Source organism: Cryphonectria parasitica (genome assembly GCF_011745365.1).
Source record: "Cryphonectria parasitica EP155 unplaced genomic scaffold M406scaffold_7, whole genome shotgun sequence".
Classification (NCBI taxonomy): Eukaryota; Fungi; Ascomycota; class Sordariomycetes; order Diaporthales; family Cryphonectriaceae; genus Cryphonectria; species Cryphonectria parasitica.
This window is the reverse complement of record NW_024468915.1, coordinates 2,615,135-2,642,218: the sequence shown is the minus strand read 5'-3', so window position 1 is coordinate 2,642,218 and position 27,084 is coordinate 2,615,135. Positions and strand designations below refer to the sequence as shown.

The following is a 27,084-nucleotide window of genomic DNA, read 5'->3' as shown; positions in this document are numbered from 1 at the left end:
CGCATTGCTCTTGATCATGGCGATCTGAGCAGCTATACTGGCTTACCTACTGCTCTACTAAGAACTTCCTGTGCATACAAACACACTATAAGCAGCAATATTAAATTTGAGAAGTTTTTAAGCACTATGAAATAGAAACACATTTGTTTTTATTCCATTAGGTAGTCCGTCATTTTGCTTCGCTTTAAGTTTGATGAAGTGAAGATATGCGAGAGCCGGTGAGTCATTGGCCCCGCGATCGCCAGGCACCCTCTGCCTAGATAGCCTCACCTAGCCAGCTGTCCTTCCCCTCCGTTTCTCTTTTCTCTTCCTTCCTTTGACAGCGTATCTATTTAGTCATTTACATACAAGATTTGCTTTCAGGTCCGAAAATCTAATCTTTTCGATCCTTTAAAACAACATTTAGATCTTCAGTCACACAAGCGGCCACCCATTCCTTCCTGGCAGGTAGTTCCACGACGTTCCAATTCCGCTCCATAGAATTCGTTGTCTTGAGATTTGGAGAAAAAGTACCATTTTCAGGCCGTTGGATCCGACAGAATTGAACTGTTTGTGAGACTGAGAGATACAATTCATAGAATGAGAAACTAGGCACGTAGGCACGTCGATTAGTGATTGAAGCACACATGTACAATAAAAACAAGACGTGAATATTCAGACTTACTGACGGCCTATGCAAACATTTGGACCCTTGGAGAATGGTATAAAGAACCGATCCCGTTCTTGGTCTTCACTCAGAGCAGATCCATCTGGTGTTAGCCATCGATATGGATCGTAGTATTCTGGCATCGGAAATGCACCCGGATCACGCAGATACCAAATGGGAGACGAAACGAGGACAGTCTAAAGAAAGGGATTAACTTAAGCGATGTAACGGTCTGTTCGGGCCTTGCACTCACCCCTTCTGGAATGAAACTACCATGCAAATCAATGCCACCTGGGGGAACGACGCGAGGTAACATCGCTGCTGCTGCTCCTGCCCAGCGTATACCCTCTTTCACACAAGCTACCAACTTGGGCACTGTTTCAAGGCTGGCGATATCAGAGGGGTAGCCTGCTTTCGAAAGATTGTGGTATAGCTCCTCTTGGTATTTTGGGTTGTGTGCAAGGGCCCAAAGGATATGGGCTAAAGATGCAGATGTTGTATCAGTCCCGGGACCCAGATTCTCCTTGGCTTCTGATAATGCTGTTGCAACAGGAAGTCCGGACTCAACAAGCGTCTTCATCAAATTAGGAGTTGACGACTTCGTGCCGATAGATGCTAGAGCCACCTCCCGGCTATTTATAGCCCACTGGAGCTTCATTAGCATCCGACTTAACAAAGGCTATGCTGGCAGACATAGTCACCTCACTGAACTTCCGCAGCTCTGCTGTGTACAGTGTTGACCAGCCGGTTAACTTAGTGATTGCTGCCTCGATAATCTCCCATGCCTCAACTGCCGCTGGAAACGTGGTCAACTATTACACCAGTCAGAAGATAAGTATCGCCAGATAATTTGGTATTCACATCGCCTACCACAGGCATCCAGGTCGCCTTTTCATCATTTTTTGATACCATGCCGAGCTCTTTCCCCTCCATCCATGCGTCGAGGGCGCCGATGGGAGTCCCAAGCGAGAAGTCAGCTACGAGCAATCAGTTGATCATTATTTCCCGCAACGATTCCCAACGTCATCTTCCAACTCACAGATGATGTCGGCTTCCAGTGCCCTGCAAGCAGGTACGACGTCAAACCCAGATGGTCTTCTTCTAGCAGCCTCTAACCATCGAGCGATGTGAAGTTGCATGAGCTCTTGGAGCTTATCAATCTTGCTCTTGTTGTAAAGCTGACCCATCATACGGCGGCGCTTTGAATGCTCTCCCGGGTCCCTGTGTAACAACAAAACTCTCAGCATATCGCGCTTACACAAACATTTCCTTGCAGTGTCATATCGTACGTGATGGAGAATAAAGCAGGATTTTCGCCTTGCACAAACTCCCCATAAACTCGAGGATCTTTCTGGAATTTACTACCAACTTTGTGAACCAGGTCGTACACTTCGATCGAATAGAACGAGACCTCGCGAGGACTGATACGAATCAGAGGGCCTGTAGGGGCGTCAGTTAAAAACGTGGTATACACCCATAGTTTCGATATATTGACCTAGCTGCTCATGCAACTTCGGAAGAACGATGGTGACCGATCCACGGAATTCTACTGGAAATAGCCATCCCAACCTGGAGTAGGGTGCATATGTTCCGGCACTTGGTATCTTGCTCAGAACAGAGAAATGAGCTCGACAAATTCCCTGAAAGTGTCAATAAAGATCAAAGTGTACGTTTAAAACGGAAGCTTTAGTCTACCTTCAGGACTTTAACGATCAGCAGGATAATCACTGCAACGCAGGCTTTCATGGCGATATTTGTGACACCCATTTTAGCCAGCTCTTTGAGTTGTAAACAATCGTAGGGGACGACACTGCCGAGTGAAGATTTTCTACACTGATATTATTAGAGACCATGCTCGGAAATCATCAAGGAAGTTCTAATGGCGCAGAAATTCCGGATGGCGAATGCTTTACAAAGCAGTTGCGCAATCGGCATTGATAACTGCGCTTCAATGCTTTGCTTCTGACAAACACTCGCCGCAAAAGTCCTATATCTGATCTTGGTCACGCGAATGCAGTCTGGATGACCTCGGCTAATTATTCTTTTCCTCTACCGAAACGCGCTCGACACGCCTTTCGACATATCTTCCGGTCACGCACAATGTATGGCTGATTTACTCATCGGAACACGTCTTGAAAAGGAGAAGGCGCCGCTTATAAGTACAATAACTGGCTGGCCTTTGTGGGCCTTTGTGGGCCTTTATGGTTGAAATTAGTGCCTTTCCGGTGACACACCAATGGCGCTGCGATTGCGTGATCATTGAGGCTTGAATTGCGGGCATCTAGGTCCAGCGTAGCAACGGATAAGAGATAAAATCAGAAAACGTCTTATCCTAGAATAAAATGCACCCAGTCCCGATATCAGGAGAGACTTCATTCTTCAGACCAGATCGTTTTTCGACGATATTACCTGCCTTGACGAATATGGCTGAGGCACGAGCAGAGTCGGACTATATCGCCGGGGGCGAAATACATGGCGAGCCTGACACAAATACTGCTGACGCTCAAGTTCTTGTGAGACAACAGTTTTGAAATCTCGAGACCAGAATGAATCACGCTAATGCACACATAAAAGGAGAATCTTGGATATAAACCAGTATGTTCTTGAAAGAGGGTTGATCTCTCTCTTTCAGTGATCATGGGCACTGACGAATGGCATGCAGGTCCTACATCGAACATTCAATCTGTTCCATAGTTTTGCTACCACTTTCTGTGAGTGTGTGACTTGTAATGATTATGCAGTTCTTACTCGCTGATAACTATTAGCTGCTCTGTACTTTGTCGGAGGCGTCCGCGTGACCTTCTCTACAGGCATCGCAGCGGGTGGTAATTTGGCTTATTGGTGGGTCAGCTTGACTTCACTAGACCTCGTTCTCGTTATTAACCCCATAGCAGGACAAGCTTTGTCGTCACTTGTGTCTTCACATTTATCACTGCTGCTGTAATAGCAGAGATATGCTCCTCGTTGCCACTTGCGGGCAGCATCTACTTATGGGCCGCAGAGGCTGGAGGTCCTAGATATGGCCGTTTGTTTGGCTTTGTTGTTGCTTGGTGGAGTACCACAGCTTGGACGACTTTCTGTGCCAGTAAGCAAAGTATCTGCCGTTGAGGTCTTTTGAATTGTACTAATGAGAATCAATTACTTAGGCAATACACAAGGCGCGGTCAACTACATGCTTTCGGTACGTACTCCCGAGATCAAAAGCGATTATCCTTTCTCACTCGAACACAGGAAACCGTCGTGTTCAATCTCGATTTCCCCTCGGATAGCAGCGATGTCAAATTTCGTGCTGTTCAGTGGATTTGTACCGAGGTCATGCTAGCTGCTGCTGCACTTTGGAATTTACTCCCGCGTGAGTACCTATCCAGGCGTCATCTGTTGTGATATGCAGATATATACTAAGTTATGATGACTGCTACAGCTCGCTACTTCAAGTGGATGTTCCATCTGTCTGCCGGGTTCGTCTTATTGGATTTTGCCCTCAACTTGATTTGGTTGCCAGTTGCTACCAGCAAGACAATCGGCTTCCAGTCAACTCACGATGCTTTCATGACCACATACAATGGTACTGGTGCACCAGCCGGGTGGAACTGGTGCCTATCATACCTTGCGACTGCAGGCATTTTGATTGGGTTTGATGCTTCAGGCCATGTTGCAGAGGAAACGAAGAATGCTTCAGTCACTGCGGCAAGAGGCATCTTTTGGAGTACAGTCGTTAGTGGACTTGGAGGATTTGTTGTTGTGGTCCTCTTCCTCTTCTGTGTGGTATGGAAACCAAATTTCCATTGTCCTTGTTTATTTGATTGACCATTACTAACCCATTATAGCCAAATGCCGACACATTCTTTTCGTTCGGTGGTGCACAACCGTTCGTACCACTCTACGCTGTAATTCTCGGTGAAAGAGGTCATATCATTATGAACATTGTCTGCGTGGTTGCTCTGTGGTTTGTAAGTCTTGCTATCCTCATCTTTCCCTCTCATCATTTTCTGACAAACACAAAAGAATACTGCCATCGCTATCCTGGCCGCATCCCGTTTAATCTTTGCTGTAGCCCGAGATGGAGTTCTCCCATACTCGGGCTGGGTCGCGCAAGTTGTCGATGGTCAACCTCGCAATGCTATCATTGTCGTATGGGTGGTCTCATCTATCATCACTTGCACCATTCTGCCCTCTGCGGTCGCATTCACATCACTGGTCTCCATGGCCGGTGTCCCTTCCGCCGCAGCCTACGGCATTATAGCCCTAGGACGGCTCTTCTTGACCCCAAAGACTTTTCCCAAGCCTGCATGGAGCCTTGGTCGGTGGAGCAAGCCATTCCAGGTCATCACTGTCCTGTGGAACGGGTGGGTTGTGGCAGTCTTGGTTTCGCCATACGAATTCCCTGTAGCTGCTGACACTCTGAATTATGCGCCTGTCATGATGGTAATCATAACGATATTTGCTCTGATCTCGTGGTGGTTTATACCCATGGACAAGTGGCTTCCGAGCCAGAGAATTCAGGCAACGCTGGAGGCAGACACCTTGGTGGACACGAGTAAAGATGTCAACATTGACTCATAAGGGAAGCTGCCTTTGTTTGCATATGCCGTGCAAAATAAAGAGCTCTCAAGGGTCCTAGTACTTTCTAGCGTGTGCTCTAGGTTATAGAATTCATTTTCGTCATGATGATTCCTCACAGCTTGCATGAACCAGTTATTTTCTCCCTCTCAGCTGAACTAGTATCAGTCACCGTGCTCCCGACATACGCCGTCTCATTACACAGGCTAAGATGGCAGCCCGTGCGCCGCGTCCTATCTGTATATCTTAATAACTTTATTATTTGAATATTAGCTCCTTAATAGTGTTTTCCTGGGATTTGACACTTGTGAGTCCCCAAACCCTACTTCATTATTGTAACACGGTCAACATGTAAATCGCTAGTTATTATGTGCCTCGCTTTATGAGAGCTCGTCCATATGCGCACACTCTGGCCTGGTGGTGGCCAGGGCCCCACGAAGACTCCGCTCCGGAGCAGAGCAGTCATGTGATGCCAGCATGGGAAACGAACCACCGCCAGCAGAATAGACCAGGCCCAGAAGTCCATATAGGATTAGCAAAGTAATTGGCACAGGATGGAAAGAGAAGGAAAGAGCTAGGTTCGGCAGTTTTTTTTGTGCAATTCAACACTACCACACTCAGCTCGGGAGCAGCTCACAACCTCTCACCCTAGCATTTCCCTTCTTGTCTGCTTTAGACCCGATTGATTTTCTAAACTTGCAGCTCATGTATACTTGGAAACCTGCAGTGAAAGCTCATGAGGTTTTCTAGAACTAGATAAGATATTGAGTGTGAAAAGGCCGCATGATGCGTACTAAAACCGAATATGGGGTTGGCCTTTCCCGATAACAAAAAATAAAAAAAGCTCTAGCGTTGCTTCTCATGCAACTGTGTTACCAGTCTTGTTTGAGTGCAGCACGAGAACCTGCCAATCAGTTCCTTCTTGTACATAAAGATTCCAAACCCAAAGTCAAAATGACGACAATGACGACATTATACAGTAGTTCTACCAGAAGGTAGATAGGCTGCTGATAAGGTGGTAACAATGCACATATTGAGTTATTTTCTCAAGTTTAAAGAAATGCTTATTGGTTTGGAACTGCCCTACATCAAGATAACGAGTTGCAGAACCGGAATATTTGGTTTTTGTGTGTGAGATATTTAAGGGAGCAATCGCCACGGACTGTTCCCAAGATTTTCCGTGTCCATACCCAAATAGATAACCCCCTTCCACTAGTTATTATCATTACACACAATCAACATCGTCATGGCGTCCGAGTCCAAGCCCCAATTCCCACTCGCCAACCAGACCCAAGACGGCTGGTCGACAGAAACCGAAGCAACGGCCACTTGTTTTTGCGGCGCCGTACAGCTTGTATTTGTAAGTCCACGACCGCTGCCTCAACACACAAATGTTGTCCAAGGGCTCGGTGGCACCAGCAGGCTAACTTCGTCTTCGTCAGCCAACCCAAGGGCCCGGACTGGTCAAGACCTTCGTCTGCCACTGCACCGATTGCCACAAGATTACAGCCTCCATGTTTGCCTCCAACTTTGTCGTCGACGACGCATACCTGAAGCACGTCCGTGGCAAGGACAAGCTCAAAACCTGGAGTCAAAGCAAGACTATCGCGTCGGGCAACACGATGACTAATTACTTCTGTTCAACATGCGGCACGCTTATGTACCGCGTGTCGTCCGGCTTTCCCGGAAAGAGCATTACACGCATTGGGACAATTGATGACTTCCACCTGATTGAGAACAAGCTGGCACCGACAATTGAGCAATTCGTCAAGTCGAGGGTGAGCTGGCTTTCGGATGTCAAGAGAGCGCAACAATTTGAGAATTCTGGAATCTGAAGGATTGCTACAATAATGCGTGCACCTCTTTTGTAGGCCACATGCAGTAAGATTCCAATTGAGATTGCAGGCATGCATGTGTGATCATCTTGGTGCTTTGAAGAATTACAGAGCAATCAGTGCGGCATGTCTTGATTAGTTGTAGGTCACGAGATCTAGTGAGGTTTTAGCTCATGGTGATTCTCTTTCCAACTCACGCCTTGACTGGAAGTTAAAATGCAACCTTATTATTGGCAGCTGTGCAATGACATCAGTACCAAGCTGAGTGATAACCTTGGGCACAATAAATAAGCTGTATTAGTAACCTTAGTGCCTACCTATTGTATATCTATCTACCCAAATACCCTGAATGCCTGATCAGCACCGTAAGAGGTTTGAGCATGCTGCCTATACCCAGCTCTGGCCACCTGAATGACATACAACATATAGTTATCATGGTATTCCCATGCGAGACTGAGTCCATTACTGTAGAAAATTATATATATAAGGAGTAGAGCCAGTGCAACGCACTGGCGATCGCTTTTGCAACAATGACAACTGGTGAAAGAGGCAACGAATTTGAAGAATGTGAATAATTGTGGGAAGGAACGACTGCTCGGATAGCAGCTACCCTAACAGCTACCCGTATTTACTACATAAATTGAGCTAGACAGGAGTTCTTCTCTTCTCCTCTTCAATCAACAATAACAATAACAATCAACACTCATCACAGCGAACATCGTACATATGTACTTGCTAACTAATACTGATCAGTAATTGCTTAGCAATCACAGATCTGCAAGATTAAGGAGATACAGGCTCTCAGGAACTCCCTGCATATCATATACTCACCTGGCTGCCTGTGTGTTATATATCAAGCATCATCACTCCAGGTCTCCCTGTTATCAGACTCCCTGGATGAGGCTTGATATATAGCATATAAGCAGCCAGGTGAATATGCGATATGCAGGGAGTTCCTGAGAGCCTATATCTTCTTAATCTTGCAGATCTGTAATTGCTAAGCAATTACTAATCAGTATTAGTTAGCAAGTATATATGTACGATGTTCGCTGTAATGAGTATTGATTGTTGTTGTTATTGTTGATTGAAGAGGAGAAGAGAAGAACTCCTGTCTAGCTCAATTTATGTAGTAAATACGGGTAGCTGTTAGGGTAGCTGCTATCCGAGCAGTCGTTCCTTCCCATAATAATGAAGGTCTGGAGCAGAGATACAGTTAGCTGAAACGTGAATGCACGTTAATCGGCCCGTAGGGGTAGTTGGCGTCTTAACGTCTATCGGAGTCGACCATCTGACCTGCCAGTCATGAACGCCCCAAGTCGATATGCTGAAGGGCTGGGTTCGGGGCCGGACGCGTGGGGATACTCGCCCTATCGCTTTGAGCGGTAGCAGGCGGTCTTCATTAGCCAGAGCTGGCGGTTCTTGCAAAGTAGACCCTGGGTTGGTTCAATGTACGACGGCTATGATGATCGTATTTCGGACTAATCTCGGCAAGTTCACTAAAAGCTCACTTGTAACGAAAGCTTTACCCTTGAGGTGATCCATCAATAATTCTGAAGTCTGGCATAGCACTTTGCCAGGGTCCTTAATACTACATCAAGCCAGAAACAGAGATTCCATCACTCTTCACAAAGGTCGTTGATGAGAATCAAGCATATATACACCGGAATCGTTTCGCAATAAATTTTCATATACTAATGATACGTTCGTCATTCATAACCTTCAAACACTCTTCGTGCTTCATGTAAACTGCCAATCTCTCGCACCACCAACCATCCAATCTCCCGTCCCTCCATGCGCTAGCTGCCCCCAAAAGCCCTCATGCCAAGTCTGCGCTGTGACCTCGTTTCATGTGTGGTGCAAGATACGTATGTCTCTGAAGTGATTCACATGGCAGCCACAGCGAGCATAGCAAGGACGATTCCTTGCGCCGAGTACCCAACATGCGAAGCAGCACCAGTTGCGATGGTAGTAGAGGCTGTAGATGACGAAGTAGCCGTGCTGGAGCTGGGGTTCGCTGTGGTTGTAGTTGCTGTTGTCCCGGCGGTACTGGTTTTTGTAGTGCTAGATGCTGTGTTGCTAGTCGAGGTTGTCGAGGTGGATTGCACAGTGGTGGTGGACTCGGTCGACGAGCTTGTGCTAGTCGTAGCCGTGGAGGCAGAACTGGTTGTTGAAGTTGTCGTAGTAGTGGCCGGGTTCGAGTGGTCAGCTTTGGTGATGTGATGTCAGTGAGTTTCACGAGATCTCTTGAGGCTCGAAGTCCATTCTGACTATGTCCCTACTGGCTCACTCACAGTATACATAAGTCCCCGTTACGCTGCAAGAATTGTCCTCGCAACAGTTGCCACCATGACCACAAGTGTAGCCGCTGCTACAATAGTAGTAGTGATCACAGCACTCGTCCGAGCTCGAGATGCAGATATCTCCACAGTACTGCTCGTCGGATGAGCATGTCAGGCGCTTGAAGTGGGCCCCATGATTTGGAGAGAAATCACCGGCAATGGCCATAGCGAGGGCTCCTGGAGCAAGGAAGACTGAGATGATCGCAACGGTACTGGCATACATGATGAACGTCGGTTCCAGACTCTGAATGTGGATATGAAGTCGTATGAATTGCAGGCTTGTAAGTGTGATTGAAGAGTGGATTGTCTTCTCTTGATGATCCTATATGTCCTGTGTCCAAGACGATTTCACGGATCTTTATATTCACATTTACAACATGTAGCATCCCATATGGACAGACCAGAGGCAACACTGCCTCATCGAGCAAGCTGAGAACGGCCGAAATGTGCCGTGATTTTCTTGGACTTCACGACGGGCTGAGCGGCTCTCGGCCGAAGACTATCCACCTTTCGAACACTATATCCACATCTTCACTTTTACATGGACAGCCGTCAAGCGTTATGCATACTACGGGGGTGTCCGAAGTGGAACTGTGACGTTATATTATATGTGAAAAGCCAAAAGGCTTGCGTCCAGAGGTTGCCGAAGCCGAGAGCAGATGCGCTGGAGGACCATAGCATGCAGCCAGCGGGCTCAGACCGACACCATGTCGCGCTGAAGATGTGGCTGAGTCCGCAGGACAACAGGAGTTCAAAGCACCAGACCCGGGGTGATCGTGATTCGGACCTCAGCGATGGGGCTGAAGGCTGCAATCATGAGACCATTTCTCCTGGCTTGTCACGACTCAATCGATAAAAATGGAGACGTGGACAATGGAACAGTCTATTTTGTTGGCGGCCCAAATCCACTGCGCACCCAAACTTTCTCTCGCGGATCACCAGTTCTCGGAAATCCGAGCTCTCATGTTTAACTCCGCACATGGGCCACCACGACCAATACTATAGTATCACTACTGCAAGTCTATAACGGCCTGGATATTGATTCGCAAGCATTCAATTTCTATCATCCAAGACTTTACTGTGACCATATAGTCCCTGGCCACAACCGAAAAGCAGCCTAGGAACAAGGAGCAATCAATATACATATGACAAGGATTGAACGCAAGAGAGAATGTAAGAGTGAACGTCTGAGCCCGTGCGATCTGGGGGCTGCTTTGATTTGAATTCGGGTGTTAATCGTATCATCTGATTATGCCAGACTTAGGACGCGTGCGAGCCACAAGATGTTATAACCAGATGATATTGATTATGTTGCGATATAATCAACATCCGAGTTATAGGCAATAGTTTTATATATTGCTATTGACCTGGCCCGAGTCCTCTAAGAACAAGTCTCCCTTCTGATGTACCAAATTGAGTAATATTAGGTTCTTTTTCTTTTTTCTTCCACTTATTCTTTTTTTGGAGGGAGGGGGGGGGGGGGGAGGCGGTTTCGCTCAGGTAATGTTCTGCGGAAGACACTCCAACGGCTAATGGAACGAATCGCAAGCTTTAGATATAAATGGGAGAACGGATCCGCCTACGACTATGTAAACCTTGCCATGTTCCACGCCGATGTTTTTAGTGTCTAACCTACCGCATATCATTATCTCTGCAAAGAAGAAAATGGTGCCATGTTGGTGACCCAGAATTTAAAGAATGCCTGCCTGCATAATGGGCTGCTTTGCGCTTCCTTCGGAAAGACAATAACAACACAAAACCGGCGCTTTGTTGCTACCAGTCCAAGGGTGTTGACGAGCTCGCTTCTACGATCATTTTATGACCTTGCTCACATGAATAGTCGTCAATACCATATGTATGAATACCATTATTGATAGAGGTTTGTTCAATACGGTAGCTTTGGCTTCAGTTTCTCGTACTAGCTATACGCAGAGCCACCCGATTATAGGTGCATCGAAATTTATCAAACCTAAACCTCATTATGTAAGTTCTGAGTGCACATGGTGTCTGCATTCCCTGAGTCCCGGCCCAGTCATCATATTAGATTAGTTCAAATAGTGTGGGTGGAAGCGTTTGGCATGAAGCATTGACTTAAGAATAGGCTGTAACTCATCTGGCAGTATCACTGAATATCATGCCTGGAGTTGATGGCTTTAGGGAGATGGGCAGGTGACGATGATCATTCAAATGTATAATTTACAAATATTTCTATGATTTTCGTAATGCAGTCTTACAGAGGTCGACTTGCCGGGCACCGGCAATCATCACAATAATCACCGTAGGACAGGAAATTTAGTAACACTGCATGGTCATTAGTTGATCGGCAAGAACAAAAGTTCACTGTCTGCTTGTATATTAGCATGTCGTTCCTGGAGTTGCAGGACTGGTAACCTTGTGTTTTCAGACTAGCCCGTGGAGGCATTATGACGATTCTGGGAGTCGGTTGGTCTGGAATCTGCAGAAGTGTTTTTCCATAGTGATCCTTATGCACGTCAGCATGGCCTACTGTCCTCGGTGTGACTCACTTCGCGATGCTCTCCGCAACCTTGCGTCAGGATCCATAACAGGTTTAGCGTGCCCGTATCGATTGATCATTGTCAGCAGCTTTCATTTCAAGAGTCATAATACTTGAAGTGCCCCGGAGTCTTTATTAAGACGACTGAGGGCTGGTTTGCTCCTCCGATACTCCAAGCCGCACCTTGTGAACCATCGTTTCTTCATCTTCCGCAAGCCTATATTTCATTCCTTCTAGTCACTTGAAGATGCCGCCCACTGTTGAAGATATCTGGCGATCTGATCGCCTCATTTATCGCTCCATACGCGAAGATGACCAAGAGTGGTGGTTCAAGAACATCGACGGTGATCCCAACAACATATGTCTCAGTACCCCCCTCATCCTCGCTCCCCCAAGAAAGGCCAAGACGGAGGATTTCATGAAGCTCTGGACAACACCTGATAGCTTGCTGGATTGCATTGTCTGCTTACGTCAGCCTAAGAACACTGGCAAGGGCGACGATACTGAGGCGCCAGAAACCCGAATTGGCTTTGTCCGGCTCGCCCACGGCGGATATGGGACTTCACCCCACAGTCGTGCAGGCAACTTTGGGATCGTTCTCGCGGCGCCCTACCAAAACAAGGGATACGGAACTGAAGCTACAAATTGGATTTTGGACTGGGCATTCCGGCATGGAAACATGCACAGCGTCAACCTAGGCACAATTGACTATAACAAACGCGCCCATAGGTGTTACGAGAAGTGTGGGTTCAAACTTGGAGGGCGGAGAAGACAGTGTTTCTGGCACGATCGGAAATATTGGGACTTGTTATTTTATGACATCTTGGAGGAGGAGTGGAAAGAGCTTCGGGGGTACCAATGAAGGAGGATATTCCCACGAAACGGCAGATGATGATTGAACAGGAAATGAGCACCGCACGTGATGTTGATGGAATACTCACGTGAACAGCCGTGAAATAAGAAATACATAGACGTATGTTCTCTATTTCTTCAATACCGACAAGCTCGACAGGCCCAAAGATGTCTGATCACACAGTTACCTTGTCCAAAAATGCCCACTGGTATCAGAATTTCAGATGCATCAACACGCGATCCCGTGGTATTGTAGTTGACTGCCCGCCGTCGTGCGATCTTGTAGTCACCACATCTTCAAGTTGAAGTAAGAAAGGAAAGAGAAATGGACTGCGTTGGGTATCAAAGGTCCCCAAAGTCTAACAGCATGGAGGCGCAGATATGTAATCTCTGGCAACTAAACAAGACCCGTACGCCATAAGAAGGCAGGCCCTCGAGGTCATCTTGAGTAAGATGACAAAGCCGTTGTGGCATGACATAGCATTTCAGTTTCAATGCGATTCCTTGCGCTCAATGTCTCCTGAGTTCAATTTGGAGACATTGTCCGGCGTTGGACTTGCAGGAGCGCGGTCCGGTTCGTCCAGCATAATAACCTTATCACCGAAGGCCGCTGCGACTTCTTCAAGGGTCTTCAATTTGGTCTCACTACTGGTTGTTAGGCACCCGGTGCGGCTCAAAGCAAAGAAGAATGAGACACTCACGGAAAGAAGAAGTAGGCAATGCAAAGAAAGAAGAGAGTACAGCCCACGAAAACGTAGTAGTAATTTTCGTGGATGGTGGCGAACGCTTTCGGTCCTGCCTCCGTAACTGTGAATTCAGTTAGCATTTCTCTTGCGATGTCTACATATTCATTCTCATCGAGGCATGAGCTTACTTCCAACGTTGACAATGAAGTGAGACGCTGCGGCCAGGCCCATGACTTTGCTTCGAATAGCAATAGGTAAGACCTCTGCGCCGTATAGCCAGGTTGTGCTGTTGAGCATCCCGTCTGTCATATTCATCGTCAACAAAATTCTTGCTTGTGCCCGTGGATGATCGCTGAGGACTTGACTGTCATACTTACAGTATGCAATGACAAACAGATAAATTCCCAGAACCGCGAAAGCTTTGCCTACCGTGTTATTGGTGTACTGGAATTCACGTTGCATAATGGCGGCATAGATCTCGATGACGATTATGCAACTCAGCCCTGTTAGAAGCATCCTAATACGTATTAATAAAAGCTCAACGTGCATAAATTGAATTCAAATAATTACTCACTTCCGGCGACCCCATTGATCCGTCAGAAATAGAGTTGTGAGTACGTTGGAACCGAACGCAATAGTGCCATATACACCAGACAGGGCGAGAATCATAGTGGAGCCTATGCCGAGCGCCTTGTACAATATAGCTGCAATTTGGTTAGCATGAGTCAAGTTCTCATATTTGCCTCTGGCGTTTCGTACTTTGGTAATACTGCAAGTTCTTGTTGTGAGCAATGAGTCTTAAAGAGCAGCGGTACTCCATCACGTTTGTGTAACACGTACCTGGATGACGTTGACACCTGTCAAAGCGGTCATAGTCTGGACTGCGATGGATCTGAACCACAGTTAGTACATCTAAGACAACCCCCATGGGACATGATGTCCTACTGACACAAGCGCACGTCGTCTAAACAGCAACCAGATCTCTCGGTACGATTTGATCTCACGCTCCATCTCAAACTCGATCTGTGTCTTCATGAGCAGGAACTCATCCTGTACCTCGTGGGACTGCAAGTCCCGACGAATTTTGATGAACTCCTTGCGGGCCTCATCCACCTTTCCACTGCGGATAAGCTGGCGAGGCGAATTGGGCATGAAGGTGGCCAGCCCGATTAGTAAAACAACACCCCACGGGATCTGGATTCCGAGAGGGAGACGCCACTGTGTCGCCCCATAGGGCGCATAACCGCAAGCCATTCCAACCCAGTTGGAAGCCATGGTTCCGAAGGATATGCCACATCCTGAAACTCCTCCGATGAGACCCCGATGGGAGGGAGGAGAGATCTCGCTGAGGTAAATAGGAACGGTAGCGACAAGTCCTCTGGGCTAATCGTCAGCCGGTACACGAGCATATTGTAACAATGACAAAGACGACAGACTTACCCCACGGCTGTACCAGCGAGAGCTCGCCCTGCCAGGAACATGCCGATATTAACAGAGGCAGTCTGGATGACTGTGCCTATTGTGACCACGACGCACATGACTTGCATGAATCGCAGGCGTCCTAGCTTGTCGGCAACAGCTATCTGGGCCAGGGCACCAATCGTCTCGCCAGCGATATAAACGGAAACTACCTGCAGTTCTCTCGAATTAGCCACGGTGACGCCGGTCCTCTGGTGAGCGTTGTTGTGTTTTCCTTTACGCACAGCGCCTGTCAACGCCTCTGAAGGCTTGTTCATGTATTCTATCCAGCTTTCATGGGCGATCGCTATCGGACAAGTCAATTCTACCGAGTCTACTCAAAAGAGGGATGATGCTGGGCCTAACTGGTTGTTGCTATGCCGGTATCAAAACCCTGTCTGTGTCAGCGCATGTCCAGTGATTTTCTTTCAGTTACTAGATCGAGCAGTTTCTCACAAATAGAAAAGTCCCGATCGCCGCAAACAGCGCGATGCAGAATGTGTAGAGCGTTCCCATTTTTGCTGCAGTCAAGCTGAGAAATCACGAGGGCAAACCAACAACAGGAGGTTCGTCCAAACTCGGAGTAGTAGCCTCTGGACTCGGGTTTAAGGCAGCAACGGGTCGGACCTGGGGGTTCGCAGCACTCGTTCAAGGAAGACAAGAGAACCAGGACCGCTGGTTTTCAATGCCCTTCTTCATTTGAGGACGAATTAATAATGAGGAGGTGCAAAGAAAAAGAGGGCTCTCAAGAAGCGTCGTCATCCGACCACATATTGCATCGAAGTGCCCCGACGAGAGCGAGGGGAGATGCATGGAAGTGCTGAAGAACTAGGCCGGTTCAGGACCCAGATCATCCCATTCCCCCACAGTCACCCCCCAGATCCCTAACATTGTGCAGTTTGCGGCGCTCAAACTTTCTTCCAGGATTACAGCGCGTTGGTTGTGGGGGAAATACGAAGTAGCAGGGGAGGGGTCGGACAGCGGGTGTTGAGGTGTCTCGCCAGTCCTGCGTGTGGAAGTCAGCCGGAATCAATAATTACTACATAGCATCTTGTAGTCCCTCCGATCGATCAGTCACAATTTAGGTGCTGGTAGCTGTCTCTTTGATGTTCAAACAGACGTCAAAGCTCACTTCACATGGCGAGGCCTACTGAGAACAGCTTGTTCGGGATGATTAATCGCCCTACCAGCGGTTCTCGTGATCCTCCTACCCTTGACGAGATTTCCCTGCAGCTTGCTCGCAGCTGGACCCACTGGCCGTCCCGGAGCGACCTGCCGAGCTTACTGGCGGTCGAATTCCGTGACTCGCCCTCAGCTCTAGACCAGGTATGAATATTGGTACCGGCAAATTGGAAGCTGGCAAGGGGACACGGAGCATGCATAAGAATGAACCAAAGCTGCCACCTTGTCAAAATTCAAAACAGGTGGATGGATGGTTACTTGACACAGAGAGTAGCTCATACCATGTATGCGAATATGTATGAATTCGATTATCAAGCGCTGCGAATATAATCGACAAGCCTCCTGATGTCACTATGACTTGCCTTACAGCAGCCACCTACAAGGATAGTGCTCCATCTCTGCCTTTTAGCCGTGTCGAGCACAATCTGCCCAAGTTGCTGCTCCCATGGGATCTAGAGCACACAGAGTCAGTGCTGGACAGGCCATAATTACCGGGAGTAGTGCGTGCATGGGAGAGATAGGGTAGTAAGGGGGAGGCGTCAACATACCCGCTTTTGCTCTTGGCCAACAGGAACCTCCCACTCCTGCGTGGTCGTGTTATAAACCTCGCCATTGGTGCCATCTGGATAGAGGACAAGGGCTGGCCACGCCGCAACCCGACCAGTCTCGATAAGCTTCGAGACAGCATCCTCGAATTTGGCGACCAGGTCCTCGAGCTTATGCATCTTGGTGCAATTGATGCCGATGCCCCATGGCTGGGCCTTGGACTCGGCAGGGGCAAGCATCGCCTCAACCATCTGATCAATGCTACTTCCATCAGGCAACCGGTCGCCTTCGCCCGGGAACACGCAGGCAATCCAGCAAGGTTTCGATGTGAAGTTGCTTATTGCTCTCCGGACCGCACTGATCTCGTCCAGCCTGGGCAGCGTCTCGCACGCGACATACGAGACTCTTCCTACAATCTCGTCGCCTGAGAAGAGGGATAGTCGATCGGCCCACCAGCTGCAGAGCTTTTTCTCGTCATTGTGCGCATCGTCGTAAGACCCGCTGTACTCCTGTCCTGGAATCATGGTCGAGCCATACGGGCCGAGACTCAATGCCACCGTTGCATCCGGCTTTCCTCTGGCCTGCTCCGCAATGTCGACTGCTTCCTTCAAAAACTTTGGAATGCTTGCGAGGTCAACGCCGTCTGGCCATTGCTCGGTCCTTGTGGCTGCAAATCCAGGTACAGAGACCTGGTAAGTTGCCGTCTCGATCACGTCGACTGGGACCTGACCAAAGTCTCGCTGGCAGGCGAGCAGCGTGCGGGAGTCGCTGACGAGAGGGTGAGAGGACCACAGCGGCGTCGTCGAGTGAGAGAATTTGAGACCATATTTATCTTCGAGAGAGGTGCCGAGCCCTCCGTCCATAAAGATGATTGGTGTGTCTTTTGCCATTGCTGAGGACAGGCGCCACAGTTTACCAAGGTTACGCAGTGGTCGTCAATGGATCAGTCTCATAATGACGAAAACAATTTTCTGTATTTTGGCGGCCACGGAGGTGGAGCCCCCGGGAAGGCGCAGGCCACACACCCTGGTCCATGTTCCGGGACCGAAGCCGAGGTCTCCGAATGAATTCCGGAGACTCATGGTAAGTAAGGGACTAAGGATCGACCTTGAAGACTGCCGAGGTACAAATCTGTTATTAGTTCACAAAGAGTCTTGATTCAGATTTTGGATTAATCTTCCGATAAGCAACTCTGCTCGTTCACTTCATCTTACTGCCTAGAGTAAAGGCCCTCCACGCCTCAATTGCTTGCAAATGACATTCCTCAAATAGTACGGTACTAATTGATACCATTTCAGCGAGTCTTCGTTCTTTGATATGTATTTAATTATATTAAGCAAGTAAAGAAAATCTAAGAATAAGAAACAGGCAAAAGAAACCAAACAAGACTCTCAAAAAAACCAACTAAGCTAAGACCTTAGATATTCTTTGACTTTCTTGCCCCATCTGACAGCTCCTTTGTAGGTCCACATCCCAGGGGCGTTCCCCTCCTTGAGCCCATCAATGGCATCAGCCAGCTCAGGACCGAGCCCTTCGGCCTTGATCTCCTTCAGCGTGTACAAATGCGTCTTGAAGGAGAAGAGAACCGCTCTTGTCTTTGGGAGCCGACTCAGAGTCTGCAATTCAACTCTCAAGCGAGCCTATGACTGTCAGCTTTCTGAACTCTCAATCTCAGTTCGCCATAATAACTGATGACCGGGAACTGACCTTCTCGATATCAATATCCTCATCATGAATGACGGATTCAATATCACTTTCGTGGACGTGGTTGGTTGAACAGTTGAATAAGATCGGCGTATCAACAACTGACCACTGTTATGTTGATAAGATCAGCAGCATTCTTGCCTCTCAGCGTGATTGTCAAAAACAAACCATCATGGTCTTCTGTTACACTTACGTTGATCCGCTTTACGTTCTTACCAACCTCGAGTCGGCTGAAATACCTTTCCATGCTTGGACCGATCCGGTGATAGCTTGGCACCGGCTCGTGAATCTCGACAAGCAGCTTGTCCAACTTCTGGGACGGGTCAAAGCCAGAACAGTAGCAACACACATACGCCACGCTGCGATGACCTTGTTCTGTCTCATGAAGGAGAAACATGTCATCCTCGACAGTCTCACCTAGAATCTTCAGGGCCTCAACTGGATTGTCCGGTGGCGATAACTGGTAGGAAGCGGTAGTAATTTGGTTGTGGAACACGCCGCGGGTTTTGTCAACGGTAAACATGGTCGGATACTTGTGTGGAAGATAGTCGGACATGAGGTAGGAATATAGCTCCTGCACAGCATCCTTTCCCTGGGGGACAGCTCCCACGACAACGGAAGGGTGCAAGGCTATCAGCTGTCTTCTTTCTGCTACTCGGTCCTTGTAATTGCGATCCATGATGATCAGATCTGAGGGCGTAGAGCTTTGTGTAGCTGTGAGGTATTGATCAGGCCTCTTCATTGTTCTGTTCTAGCATTCTCGAAGGGGACTCAGTATGTCTTACCCATGGTGATGTGATATTTAGGCTTGAACGGTCTCAGAGTCAAGGGCGCCTTTCCAGCCCAGTTGAATGACCTCATGGACTCTATGGAACTCATGGGGCACGCCAGGGGGTCGCTGGCTTTTTCGTTGATCCTCGTCCCGTCGTTGTCCTATAGTGTTCAGCAGAACGCCATGACGGCAACAGATATCGACAATACTAACATGGACATCTCGTGTGCCACGAAACCATCTTGAGGCCGTAAATAGTATGGCAGCGATAAGCAAACAGAAAGTGATCGTCCACGACATTGTCGAACCAGCGTGGTAAACTGTGAGATGGAGAGACAAAAAGAGGAGGTAATCGGTTACAATATCATAGGACTGAAAATGTTCACATTGGAATGATGCAATTCCTTGTATCCGATGTGTATGAGAAGGCTCACAAGTATCAAGCCCTTTAGGTCGACAGGGCGCAGTAGTATCTCCGCTCGCGGTCCGGACCGGCATATCACAGAGCGGAAGGAGATTCGCGTCCGAGACCGGTCTCCACATATTACAAGTACTCATTAAGTACTACTATTTAACACTGAGATGAATACTCATGCACAGGCAACCTTTATCGTGACCGAAGCATCAGAAAGGTGAGAGATGCCAGCTTTAATTGCATGGGACTTGAGACAACAAAAAGAGATGCAGAGAAAAAAGCAGAGATAAGAGAGATAAATCGCACTGCCAGCTTCAGGGCTTCATCAGTGCTTTTATCTAGTACACATCGATCCGGAGTAGGCTTGGCAGCAAGAGTCAGTTAAGGTACCGTTCTCATTCTTTCGTGTGGCATTAACTTTTCTGGAAGTACAAGCTGGGCAATATTATGGCGGATTCGCTCGAGCAAATGACAGTGTATCAGGGCCTATAGGAGCGCAATTACGCGTACTTTCTTCGTTCTTCACGGTATTGTAGAGCTGTTTTGGCCCTACATTTCAATAATAGATTTCGTTCGAGGATGTCAGCATATTATTAACCTCGTCACAAGCTCGTCTGCCGTGGTTCGACCGGTTCTCGCAATCCTCCTTGGTTGCGCCCCATCGAATCAATTATTCTCCACCACAGACGTTATCGAATCCATCATCGGCGGCTTTCCCAATGTCGACATATCTGGCTCAGGTAGCCCGCACTGCACCTTGACGCTGCGCCAGTTTCCACCGACCGGCCGATTCTCAGGCATGAATGCCATTGTGTTCATGTATGACCGGCAGTTTGTCTCTGCATAGACGCTCGCCTCACAGCCGTCAGCCTTGTTGGCCAGGAATGTTGCACAACCTGACGATTGAAGACTCGGGAAGTTGTAGCATTGGGGGGTGGTTGGTGCTCCTGGAAGTGATGGTTTTTGCATGTTTATAACGGCGATGACACCACCGCGGCATGCTTTTGGCCCCTCTGAGCCACTATAAAAGGTAGCTTTGATCGGAATGAAGGGTTCCTGCTGGGCGGGATTCGCGTCCTGGATCGACACCTGCCCGTCGTCTTGCTCGACCTCTGCAGCCGCGTTGGATCCCTTGTCGGGCTGCTTTTCGGAACTCGTGGCTTCGTCAAACACTGAATCGCCAGCCTGCCCATCTTGCGCCGTCGTTGGTCTGTTATCTGAGTTGGTGCCGCTATTTCCTGCTCCGGCTCCAGGACTCTTCGACTCATCATTGGCTGTTGCGGTCATATTCGCACCTGAGACTTCCGCGCCCTCGCCGCCATGATTTGTATTCACCACAGTATCATCATGGTCGATACCAGGGTCCCCAAGCCCAGCTTGTCCCGCCTGCACTGCATGCTGACTTCCAGCAGAGATCTCTGCCAATTTTAAAGACGCGTTCTCCGGTCTCCCGAGCCCTGCAAGTATGGGTCGTGCCGCCAGCCAGGTTGCAGTGTACAGAATGGCAGCGATGATGAAGGCCGTGAGAAGTATCACCAGGACAACATTGCGATGTATCCATCTCTTTGTGCGAATCAGTCTGGAAGCTGGAGGTAGGTAATCCTTTTCTAATTGAATATCGAAATAATCTGGCTCTGGCAGTTCTTCGAGACGATGGTATCTTGCTGATTCCATACTGTTGCGATGATGGCGGTAATCTAGAGAAACGAGAAGATTGCTTGAAGCCAGTTTCTGTGTACTATTGGTATGTTGTTGGACACATTTGAGATGTCTCAGAGGTCCGACATTATTGTTGATCTCTTCTTGGCTGGTTTTGCCAAGGAGCCAAGGTGTTTCATGGACCGCTCCGAAACAGACGACGGGGACGCTCCACGGAGGCGCACCGACATTCCGTGGACGTCGGCCGGAAGACCCACTTCTCCCGGATAGTCTTTCGGCAACAGGATGTTGGAGACTGAAGGAAAGCCTAAACATAACGGCATGTAGGTGTTTTGGTTTCTACCTACGTCCAGTGATTGGTGAAGCACACTGTGGTCGTAGAAACGATGCAAGAGTTCGCTGGATGCTTAGGGTTGATGAGAAGGTTTGAGAAAGGACGTGAAAGCAATCATGACTTGGATTGGTACGGTCAAACTAAGATCGAACGACTCGTAAGCTCTTCTGCATCGTTCCCGATCTAAAACCTTGTAAACCTAGCATAATAGCTCGGTACTGTCGTACCTTCTTTACTACAGTAGACAGATTGTTGCTGTCTCAGTCTCCACGACGTTATTGATCGAGATACCCAACTAAGTTGCTATATCTGGAGAAGTACTCCACTGGTGAACATGCCAAGAACCTCTCGCCTTTAAGCAACGGTTGTAGCGGCCTCGGTCACAACTCTGCCATTCGCCCAGACCACTTCCTCAGCATGTACCACATGGGGATCCTCTTCCTTCTTGTCGAGAGCTCGGCTGGGTCGGCCAGCACAAACATACTTGCGGAACTTCCTAGCTGGTACGCGAGCCTCAAACTTTATGAAAGTAGTCAGTATCTCGTGCGGGAAAAAGACGACATTATCTTGGCTGGGGATGGGAACGAGTGTCTGGAGTTGGGGCGGTGTAGAAGGCGCGGTGGGTGGGAGGAAAGATCTTACCATCTCATCGACCTCTTCAAGGGTACGGTCCTTGACCTCAGGCAGGAAAAAGTACACCCAAACTCTGCGTCTTGTCAGCCAAGAGACCTCTTCATTATATTACACGTATCGTCTTCTTGAGAGAACTTACGCGCCAATCCAACACGGTCCAACCCAGATGTATCCATACTTTGGGCCCCAGTTGAGCGACTGGGGATTGATGAAGTACGGTGCCGTGAATGTTGCCAGCCATGCTGCAAAGAAGGCAATCGATGTAGCGAGGCCGAAAGTGTACGATCGAAGTCGTTGCGACGGTAATTCACCACCTGAAATCCAGGCATATGTAGCCACCATTCCCTATGTGCATCGAATTTTAGCAAAATCCACACCTGCGGCCTACCGCGGAGCTCCTGAGCCCTCAAGTGAGACCTACATTATAACCGATGATATACACGACTGAAAGACCGACTATTGCTCTCCCTGTTGACACTGTACCAGGCTGAACAGTGTACACCACAGCGGACAGGAGCTGTGTAAGTCCGCAGATGAACATTCCTATAATGAGGAAAATGCGACGGCGGCCGATGTGCGTAATGACTGCGCTGTTGATCAAAATGGCGATGACGCCCACCGCAGTGAGGATACACGAGTTTTCGAAGCTATTGCCAATATCCGCCATCTCGAAGAAGTATGTACCATACGCTGGGTTACGTCAGTGACGATAACACTTTGGGAAGACAAAGTTGCGGGTCAGCGGAACGGCCCAGAGGGACCTACCAATCATGTACATGGCGCCGGAAGCGCCTTGCAGGGTAATCGCCAGAACAGACAGGACAGTCCGTCTTCGATCGACAGGGTTGTTGAACATGTTTTTGACACTGACATTCTCCTTCGTCTTTAGGTCGTTATCGAGTGCTTCCTGGATATCCTTGAGCTCCTCTTCAGCCCCTATCTGGCCGTAAGGCCGGTGCCAGAGGAGTGACTTCAGGGCCTTCTCCTTATTGCCATGCTCTAATAGCCACCTTGGCGACTCTGGTATGAAGAACAGACCGATCGACATGATGGTTGGGACGATAAAAACCAGGCCTAGAGGGATGAGGTAGGACTCGCGGGTCGTGATTTTCGAGGTGAAGTTGTCGACAATCGTACCGACCAGTGTTCCCACAGATGTCCAGACTTGGAAGGAAGAAATCATTAAACCTCTGTAACGGGCTGGCACAGACTCCTAAAAATAAAATACAAAGATCCAACACTGGTCAGTGTCCATTGGCAAACATTAGAATGGCTTCATTCATGCGTGGATGAGCATACCTGGATGTAAAGCTGGGAGAAGGTCATGAACAGCCCGTTCGCCAAGCCAATGACAAGACGGCCGACGTAAATGGCACCGATGTTGGTAGTCGTCATCATGATGACATTTGCAATAACACAAAGAACAACAGCACTCCAGATGCTTCCCTTTCGACCCATGACCGTGGCAATGGGGCCTGCTAAAGAAGAGCTGAGGAATGCTCCCAGCGTCATGAGTGAGGAAATGAGTTGCTGTCTCTCGGTAGATATGTTCCAGCCAGTAGCGACTGCTGGGTCCGAGTACCCGAATATCTTGTTTTTTTATTAGACTCCTAAGTGATCGAGTGTTAACGGTGAGGTCTTGCCTTGAGGAAGCCGACCATAGCTTGAAGACCAGCAATGAGACCAAAGTCCAGCCCTGTCGGAGGCCATTATCAGCTTGTCATTTGTTTGACGTCTTCAATCAATGACAACCAGTAGTCGAGCACGCACCATACTGAAACGGACACATGGATACCAGTGTGCACGCACACAGGCATTTCCAGTGGTCCCTCATAGTGTATATCTTCCTGGTGGATACATCATCAGAAGAGCTCCGTGATGGGCCCTTCTCGGTCACTTCGGCTGTCTTCATGGATGCCATAGTCAATGATGATGAGAAAGAAGAAAGTAGTCTGATATCTCGAGCCTTTCAACTCTCGGAATATTGGGTACGGTTCTGGAACTGGTGGGGCAGCAACATAGCCTTGGGCACCTTCGAATGTTAAATGGATGAGTTGGTCGTCTTGCTTTGGTCAGAGCAAACACCAGGTCGTGCCGCGCGAGCGCCCATCCATGTCAGGGGTGCCAACAACCAAACTTCAGACTGCCACCAGCACGTCGATTGGGCTCTCCCAACCACCATCCACACACCATCAAGCCAAATCAAAGCAGCCAACAGAGCAGGTTTTCCACACGGCCGCTTGTAGTCTATGCGCATGCACCATGTCACCGCGGGCGAACCGCTCGGGATGTGCAGACATGGTACTCCATCTGACCAAGGGCCGCGCGTGTTGCATTGCAGCTGGCACAGATTGCATGCCTGTCTGAACAAAGGGCGAACGGCTCGCCTTGCCAAATAGGAGAAGTGCCGATGTTGAGACTTGCATAAGAACCAGAGGAATCCACAATTGCCATCCGTCACTTTTCCAATCTTTCCCACATGGCGTATAGTGCCGTTTGCAAAATCTGGGGAAGACAAGGGCTCAACCTTACATGGCGATCTTTCCCCTCAACCGGGGGCTTCAGTGGCTGTCATCCGGCCCCCCGCCAGCTTGATCTCGTGCTGCTCCACCTTTTACATAGCGGCCTTGGCTAATTCTAGCGGAACTTCTCAGACCCGTTAGAAAGAGAACCGACGACATCGCGCCCTATAATTTTGGTGGCCGACAGGGCATGATGTTTTTCCCTCGCCAGCCGTCTCAACGCTACGGCTGTGCGTACTCCAAGGCTCTTGTACACAAGGAAAGATGAAGTGTAGCCTTTCGGGGGAATGAGACTGCATCAACAGCTCAATTTCAAGCAACTTGATGAGCTGTCACAGTGGGGCCGGTAGAAATAAAATCCAACCAATGACGCATCCTGATCTGCAGAACAACGTGGTATGCTGTAACGGCCCAAGGTATTACGACGGACAGCGCAGAAGCAGATTTACCGTTCGGACTGCAATAGCTTGCCGAGACTTTAGGCGTAACCTCGGGCCCAGTAATTGTTCTGCTCTGCTTCCTCACTGGTTCTGGCGTTAATTATTGACAATGATTGAACTAAAGTGGTGAGATACTCAGCCTCGAGCACATAATTCTATCCTCATTACCTACTACTTCACTTCAGGACAAGGACTGAATCTCACATTCCTACTCTTATTGACACAAGAATATCTTCATCAATATGGCGAAGTCTAAGCCGAGCACTGGGATCAAGGTCGTGATAGTCGGGGCTGGATTTGGTGGCCTGACAGCGGCCATAGAATGCCGCCGTCAAGGTCATGATGTTGCCATCTACGAGTCTTTTCCCGAACTAAAGACCCTCGGCGACATCATCTCGTTCGGTGCCAATGCCGGCCGAATTCTCTATCGCTGGGGCAACTCGCCAGGTGAGATTACGGACCGAATGCGAAAGCTGAGCATCGACCTGAGGGAGTACGGATTCCGCATTCATAAATGGGACACTGGCGAGGTCATGTTGCATCAAAAGACGCCTGAGATGAATCCAGAGACGCCAGTTCTCAACGGGCACAGAGGCGAGCTGCATAGAGTCGTTTTTGACTATGCCAAGGACGAACTCGATATCCCGATTCATTTGGGACAGAATGTCTCGGAATACTTCGAGGACGATAATCATGCTGGTATCATTCTCAACAGTGGAGAAAAGGTCATCGCCGATGTGGTTGTTGGTGCAGATGGAGTTCGATCCAAGGCTAGAGAGCTCGTTCTTGGGTATGAGGATAGGCCTCGACCGTCGGGCTACGCTATCTGGAGGGCCTGGTACGTTTCACACGAGCTCCAAGTTGGCGGCTTCTACATTTAGAAGTTTATCTAAGTGGTATTCTAACATTTTGTAAAGGTTCCCAAATACGGACATGATCAAAGACCCTCGGACCAAGGAATTCTGTGAGAATGGCGACACCTTCAATGGATGGATAGGCCCGGATGTTCACTTCCTCTTCTCAACCATCAAAAACGGCTCAGACTGCTCCTGGGTGCTTACCCACAAGGATGAGTACGACATTGACGAATCATGGTCATTTCCAGGCAAACTTGAGGATGTCTTCAAGGTTCTGGAAGGGTGGGATCCGACATGCAAGGCCATCGTAGAGAAAACCCCGTCCTTGGTCGACTGGAAACTTGTCTATCGCGAGCCATTGCCAACTTGGGTCAGCCAGAAACAGAGACTCCTGCTGCTGGGAGACTCTGCACATCCTTTCTTGCCAACCTCGACCCAAGGAGCAACTCAAGCGATGGAAGACGGAGTCACGCTTGGAGTGTGCTTACGTCGGGCTGGAAGAGACCACGTACAGGCCGCTCTAAAAACACACGAGGAAATCAGGTAATTTGTTCCCTCTATGCTGGCTGTAGATGCATATTTCTGACTCTTGTTCTTCCGTAGGTATGAGCGTGTAAAGGCCGTCCAAAAAACAGGTGAGACGACCAGAGACATGTGGCATAAGACGGATTGGGAAAAGGTCAAACAGGATCCATCCAGCATCGCCCTTCCTCGAGAGGACTGGATTCATTTCCACGATGCCGAAGCTCATGCGGAAGATGTCTTTGACGATATATTCCGAAAGCACTCGAGCTCTAAGGACGTAACTTGTGGAAACGAGAAACCTGGTCTGGAGCGCGAGGGTCTTGTGCAGCCTATTTCGAAGGCTTGAGACGGTGTGCACATTGGCCACACTTCGCTCTATGTGCTCGAATGTCTCCGCATATTACAATCTCCATCGTTGGGTTTTTTGGTTGTTTTTCTTTTTGATATACATATATATATAGTAGAACCCAGTATACTGCGCCTGAATAGACATTCGATAAGACAGCTTACTAAGTATCAAATTCGGAGAAGCATATAAATACATGTACAAGACCAGAGCGTCTGCATGTGGTTGGATTTAACGTATTCCCGGCAGCATACAGAG

At 48.6% G+C, this 27,084-nt stretch overlaps 11 protein-coding genes across 11 annotated transcripts; 5 read left to right on the top strand and 6 right to left on the bottom strand.

The window, feature by feature from the left end:
• Positions 1-373: 373 nt before the first annotated feature.
• Positions 374-2,283, bottom strand: M406DRAFT_264340 (cytochrome P450; the record flags this gene model as incomplete). The annotated part of the gene is made up of 8 exons (XM_040917656.1): positions 374-587; positions 665-843; positions 900-1,126; positions 1,316-1,325; positions 1,520-1,623; positions 1,686-1,867; positions 1,936-2,086; positions 2,142-2,283. Coding segments are annotated over 8 exons (1,209 nt in total), but the record flags the coding sequence as incomplete, so codon positions are not given.
• A 1,019-nt stretch (positions 2,284-3,302) lies between these two features.
• Positions 3,303-5,209, top strand: M406DRAFT_263817 (amino acid transporter; the record flags this gene model as incomplete). The annotated part of the gene is made up of 8 exons (XM_040917617.1): positions 3,303-3,357; positions 3,412-3,487; positions 3,541-3,731; positions 3,793-3,827; positions 3,878-3,998; positions 4,068-4,411; positions 4,474-4,596; positions 4,652-5,209. The coding sequence occupies 8 exons, from the start codon at positions 3,303-3,305 to the stop codon at positions 5,207-5,209; spliced, it is 1,503 nt and encodes a 500-aa protein (XP_040773808.1).
• Positions 5,210-6,452: 1,243 nt separating this feature from the next.
• On the top strand, positions 6,453-7,041 carry M406DRAFT_264365 (uncharacterized protein; the record flags this gene model as incomplete). The annotated part of the gene is made up of 2 exons (XM_040917657.1): positions 6,453-6,566; positions 6,649-7,041. 2 exons carry the CDS (start codon positions 6,453-6,455, stop codon positions 7,039-7,041), a joined length of 507 nt encoding a protein of 168 aa, XP_040773807.1.
• A 1,668-nt stretch (positions 7,042-8,709) lies between these two features.
• M406DRAFT_323706 (uncharacterized protein) lies at positions 8,710-9,463 on the top strand (the record flags this gene model as incomplete). The annotated part of the gene is made up of 2 exons (XM_040919803.1): positions 8,710-9,247; positions 9,333-9,463. Coding segments are annotated over exons 1-2 (324 nt in total), but the record flags the coding sequence as incomplete, so codon positions are not given.
• Positions 9,464-12,089: 2,626 nt separating this feature from the next.
• Positions 12,090-12,951, top strand: M406DRAFT_323704 (acyl-CoA N-acyltransferase). Its single transcript, XM_040919802.1, has one exon. It carries the CDS (start codon positions 12,143-12,145, stop codon positions 12,755-12,757), a length of 615 nt encoding a protein of 204 aa, XP_040773805.1. The 5' UTR covers positions 12,090-12,142; the 3' UTR covers positions 12,758-12,951.
• A 7-nt stretch (positions 12,952-12,958) lies between these two features.
• Positions 12,959-15,407, bottom strand: M406DRAFT_294613 (putative MFS monosaccharide transporter; the record flags this gene model as incomplete). The annotated part of the gene is made up of 12 exons (XM_040919148.1): positions 12,959-13,392; positions 13,449-13,554; positions 13,622-13,735; positions 13,811-13,950; positions 14,008-14,137; positions 14,193-14,202; positions 14,274-14,325; positions 14,383-14,811; positions 14,874-15,064; positions 15,137-15,198; positions 15,258-15,285; positions 15,348-15,407. 12 exons carry the CDS (start codon positions 15,405-15,407, stop codon positions 13,239-13,241), a joined length of 1,476 nt encoding a protein of 491 aa, XP_040773804.1. The 3' UTR covers positions 12,959-13,238.
• A 950-nt stretch (positions 15,408-16,357) lies between these two features.
• Positions 16,358-17,564, bottom strand: M406DRAFT_323701 (Homocysteine S-methyltransferase). The gene is made up of 2 exons (XM_040919801.1): positions 16,622-17,564; positions 16,358-16,525 (listed from the first exon to the last, which is right to left on the bottom strand). Exons 1-2 carry the CDS (start codon positions 17,507-17,509, stop codon positions 16,385-16,387), a joined length of 1,029 nt encoding a protein of 342 aa, XP_040773803.1. The 5' UTR covers positions 17,510-17,564; the 3' UTR covers positions 16,358-16,384.
• A 464-nt stretch (positions 17,565-18,028) lies between these two features.
• Positions 18,029-19,202, bottom strand: M406DRAFT_46873 (uncharacterized protein; the record flags this gene model as incomplete). The annotated part of the gene is made up of 4 exons (XM_040924317.1): positions 18,029-18,259; positions 18,309-18,431; positions 18,517-19,037; positions 19,109-19,202. 4 exons carry the CDS (start codon positions 19,200-19,202, stop codon positions 18,029-18,031), a joined length of 969 nt encoding a protein of 322 aa, XP_040773802.1.
• A 1,010-nt stretch (positions 19,203-20,212) lies between these two features.
• On the bottom strand, positions 20,213-20,632 carry M406DRAFT_223218 (uncharacterized protein; the record flags this gene model as incomplete). The annotated part of the gene is made up of 1 exon (XM_040915643.1): positions 20,213-20,632. A coding segment is annotated over one exon (420 nt), but the record flags the coding sequence as incomplete, so codon positions are not given.
• A 1,639-nt stretch (positions 20,633-22,271) lies between these two features.
• Positions 22,272-24,048, bottom strand: M406DRAFT_264671 (general substrate transporter; the record flags this gene model as incomplete). The annotated part of the gene is made up of 6 exons (XM_040917679.1): positions 22,272-22,481; positions 22,558-22,826; positions 22,902-23,349; positions 23,436-23,704; positions 23,767-23,832; positions 23,907-24,048. 6 exons carry the CDS (start codon positions 24,046-24,048, stop codon positions 22,272-22,274), a joined length of 1,404 nt encoding a protein of 467 aa, XP_040773800.1.
• Positions 24,049-25,340: 1,292 nt separating this feature from the next.
• Positions 25,341-26,993, top strand: M406DRAFT_341961 (FAD/NAD(P)-binding domain-containing protein; the record flags this gene model as incomplete). The annotated part of the gene is made up of 4 exons (XM_040921720.1): positions 25,341-25,936; positions 26,016-26,498; positions 26,559-26,757; positions 26,970-26,993. The coding sequence occupies 4 exons, from the start codon at positions 25,341-25,343 to the stop codon at positions 26,991-26,993; spliced, it is 1,302 nt and encodes a 433-aa protein (XP_040773799.1).
• Between the last annotated feature and the right edge of the window lie 91 nt (positions 26,994-27,084).

Excerpts from the sequence above, each read along its gene's own strand:
- M406DRAFT_323701 (XM_040919801.1), bottom strand. The coding sequence starts at position 17,509 with ATGGCAAAAGACACACCAATCATCTTTATGGACGGAGGGCTCGGCACC. Across the intron at positions 16,526-16,621 it reads TTGGCCAAGAGCAAAAGCGG|ATCCCATGGGAGCAGCAACT; the intron begins GTATGTTGACGC and ends TGTGTGCTCTAG.
- M406DRAFT_323704 (XM_040919802.1), top strand. The coding sequence starts at position 12,143 with ATGCCGCCCACTGTTGAAGATATCTGGCGATCTGATCGCCTCATTTAT.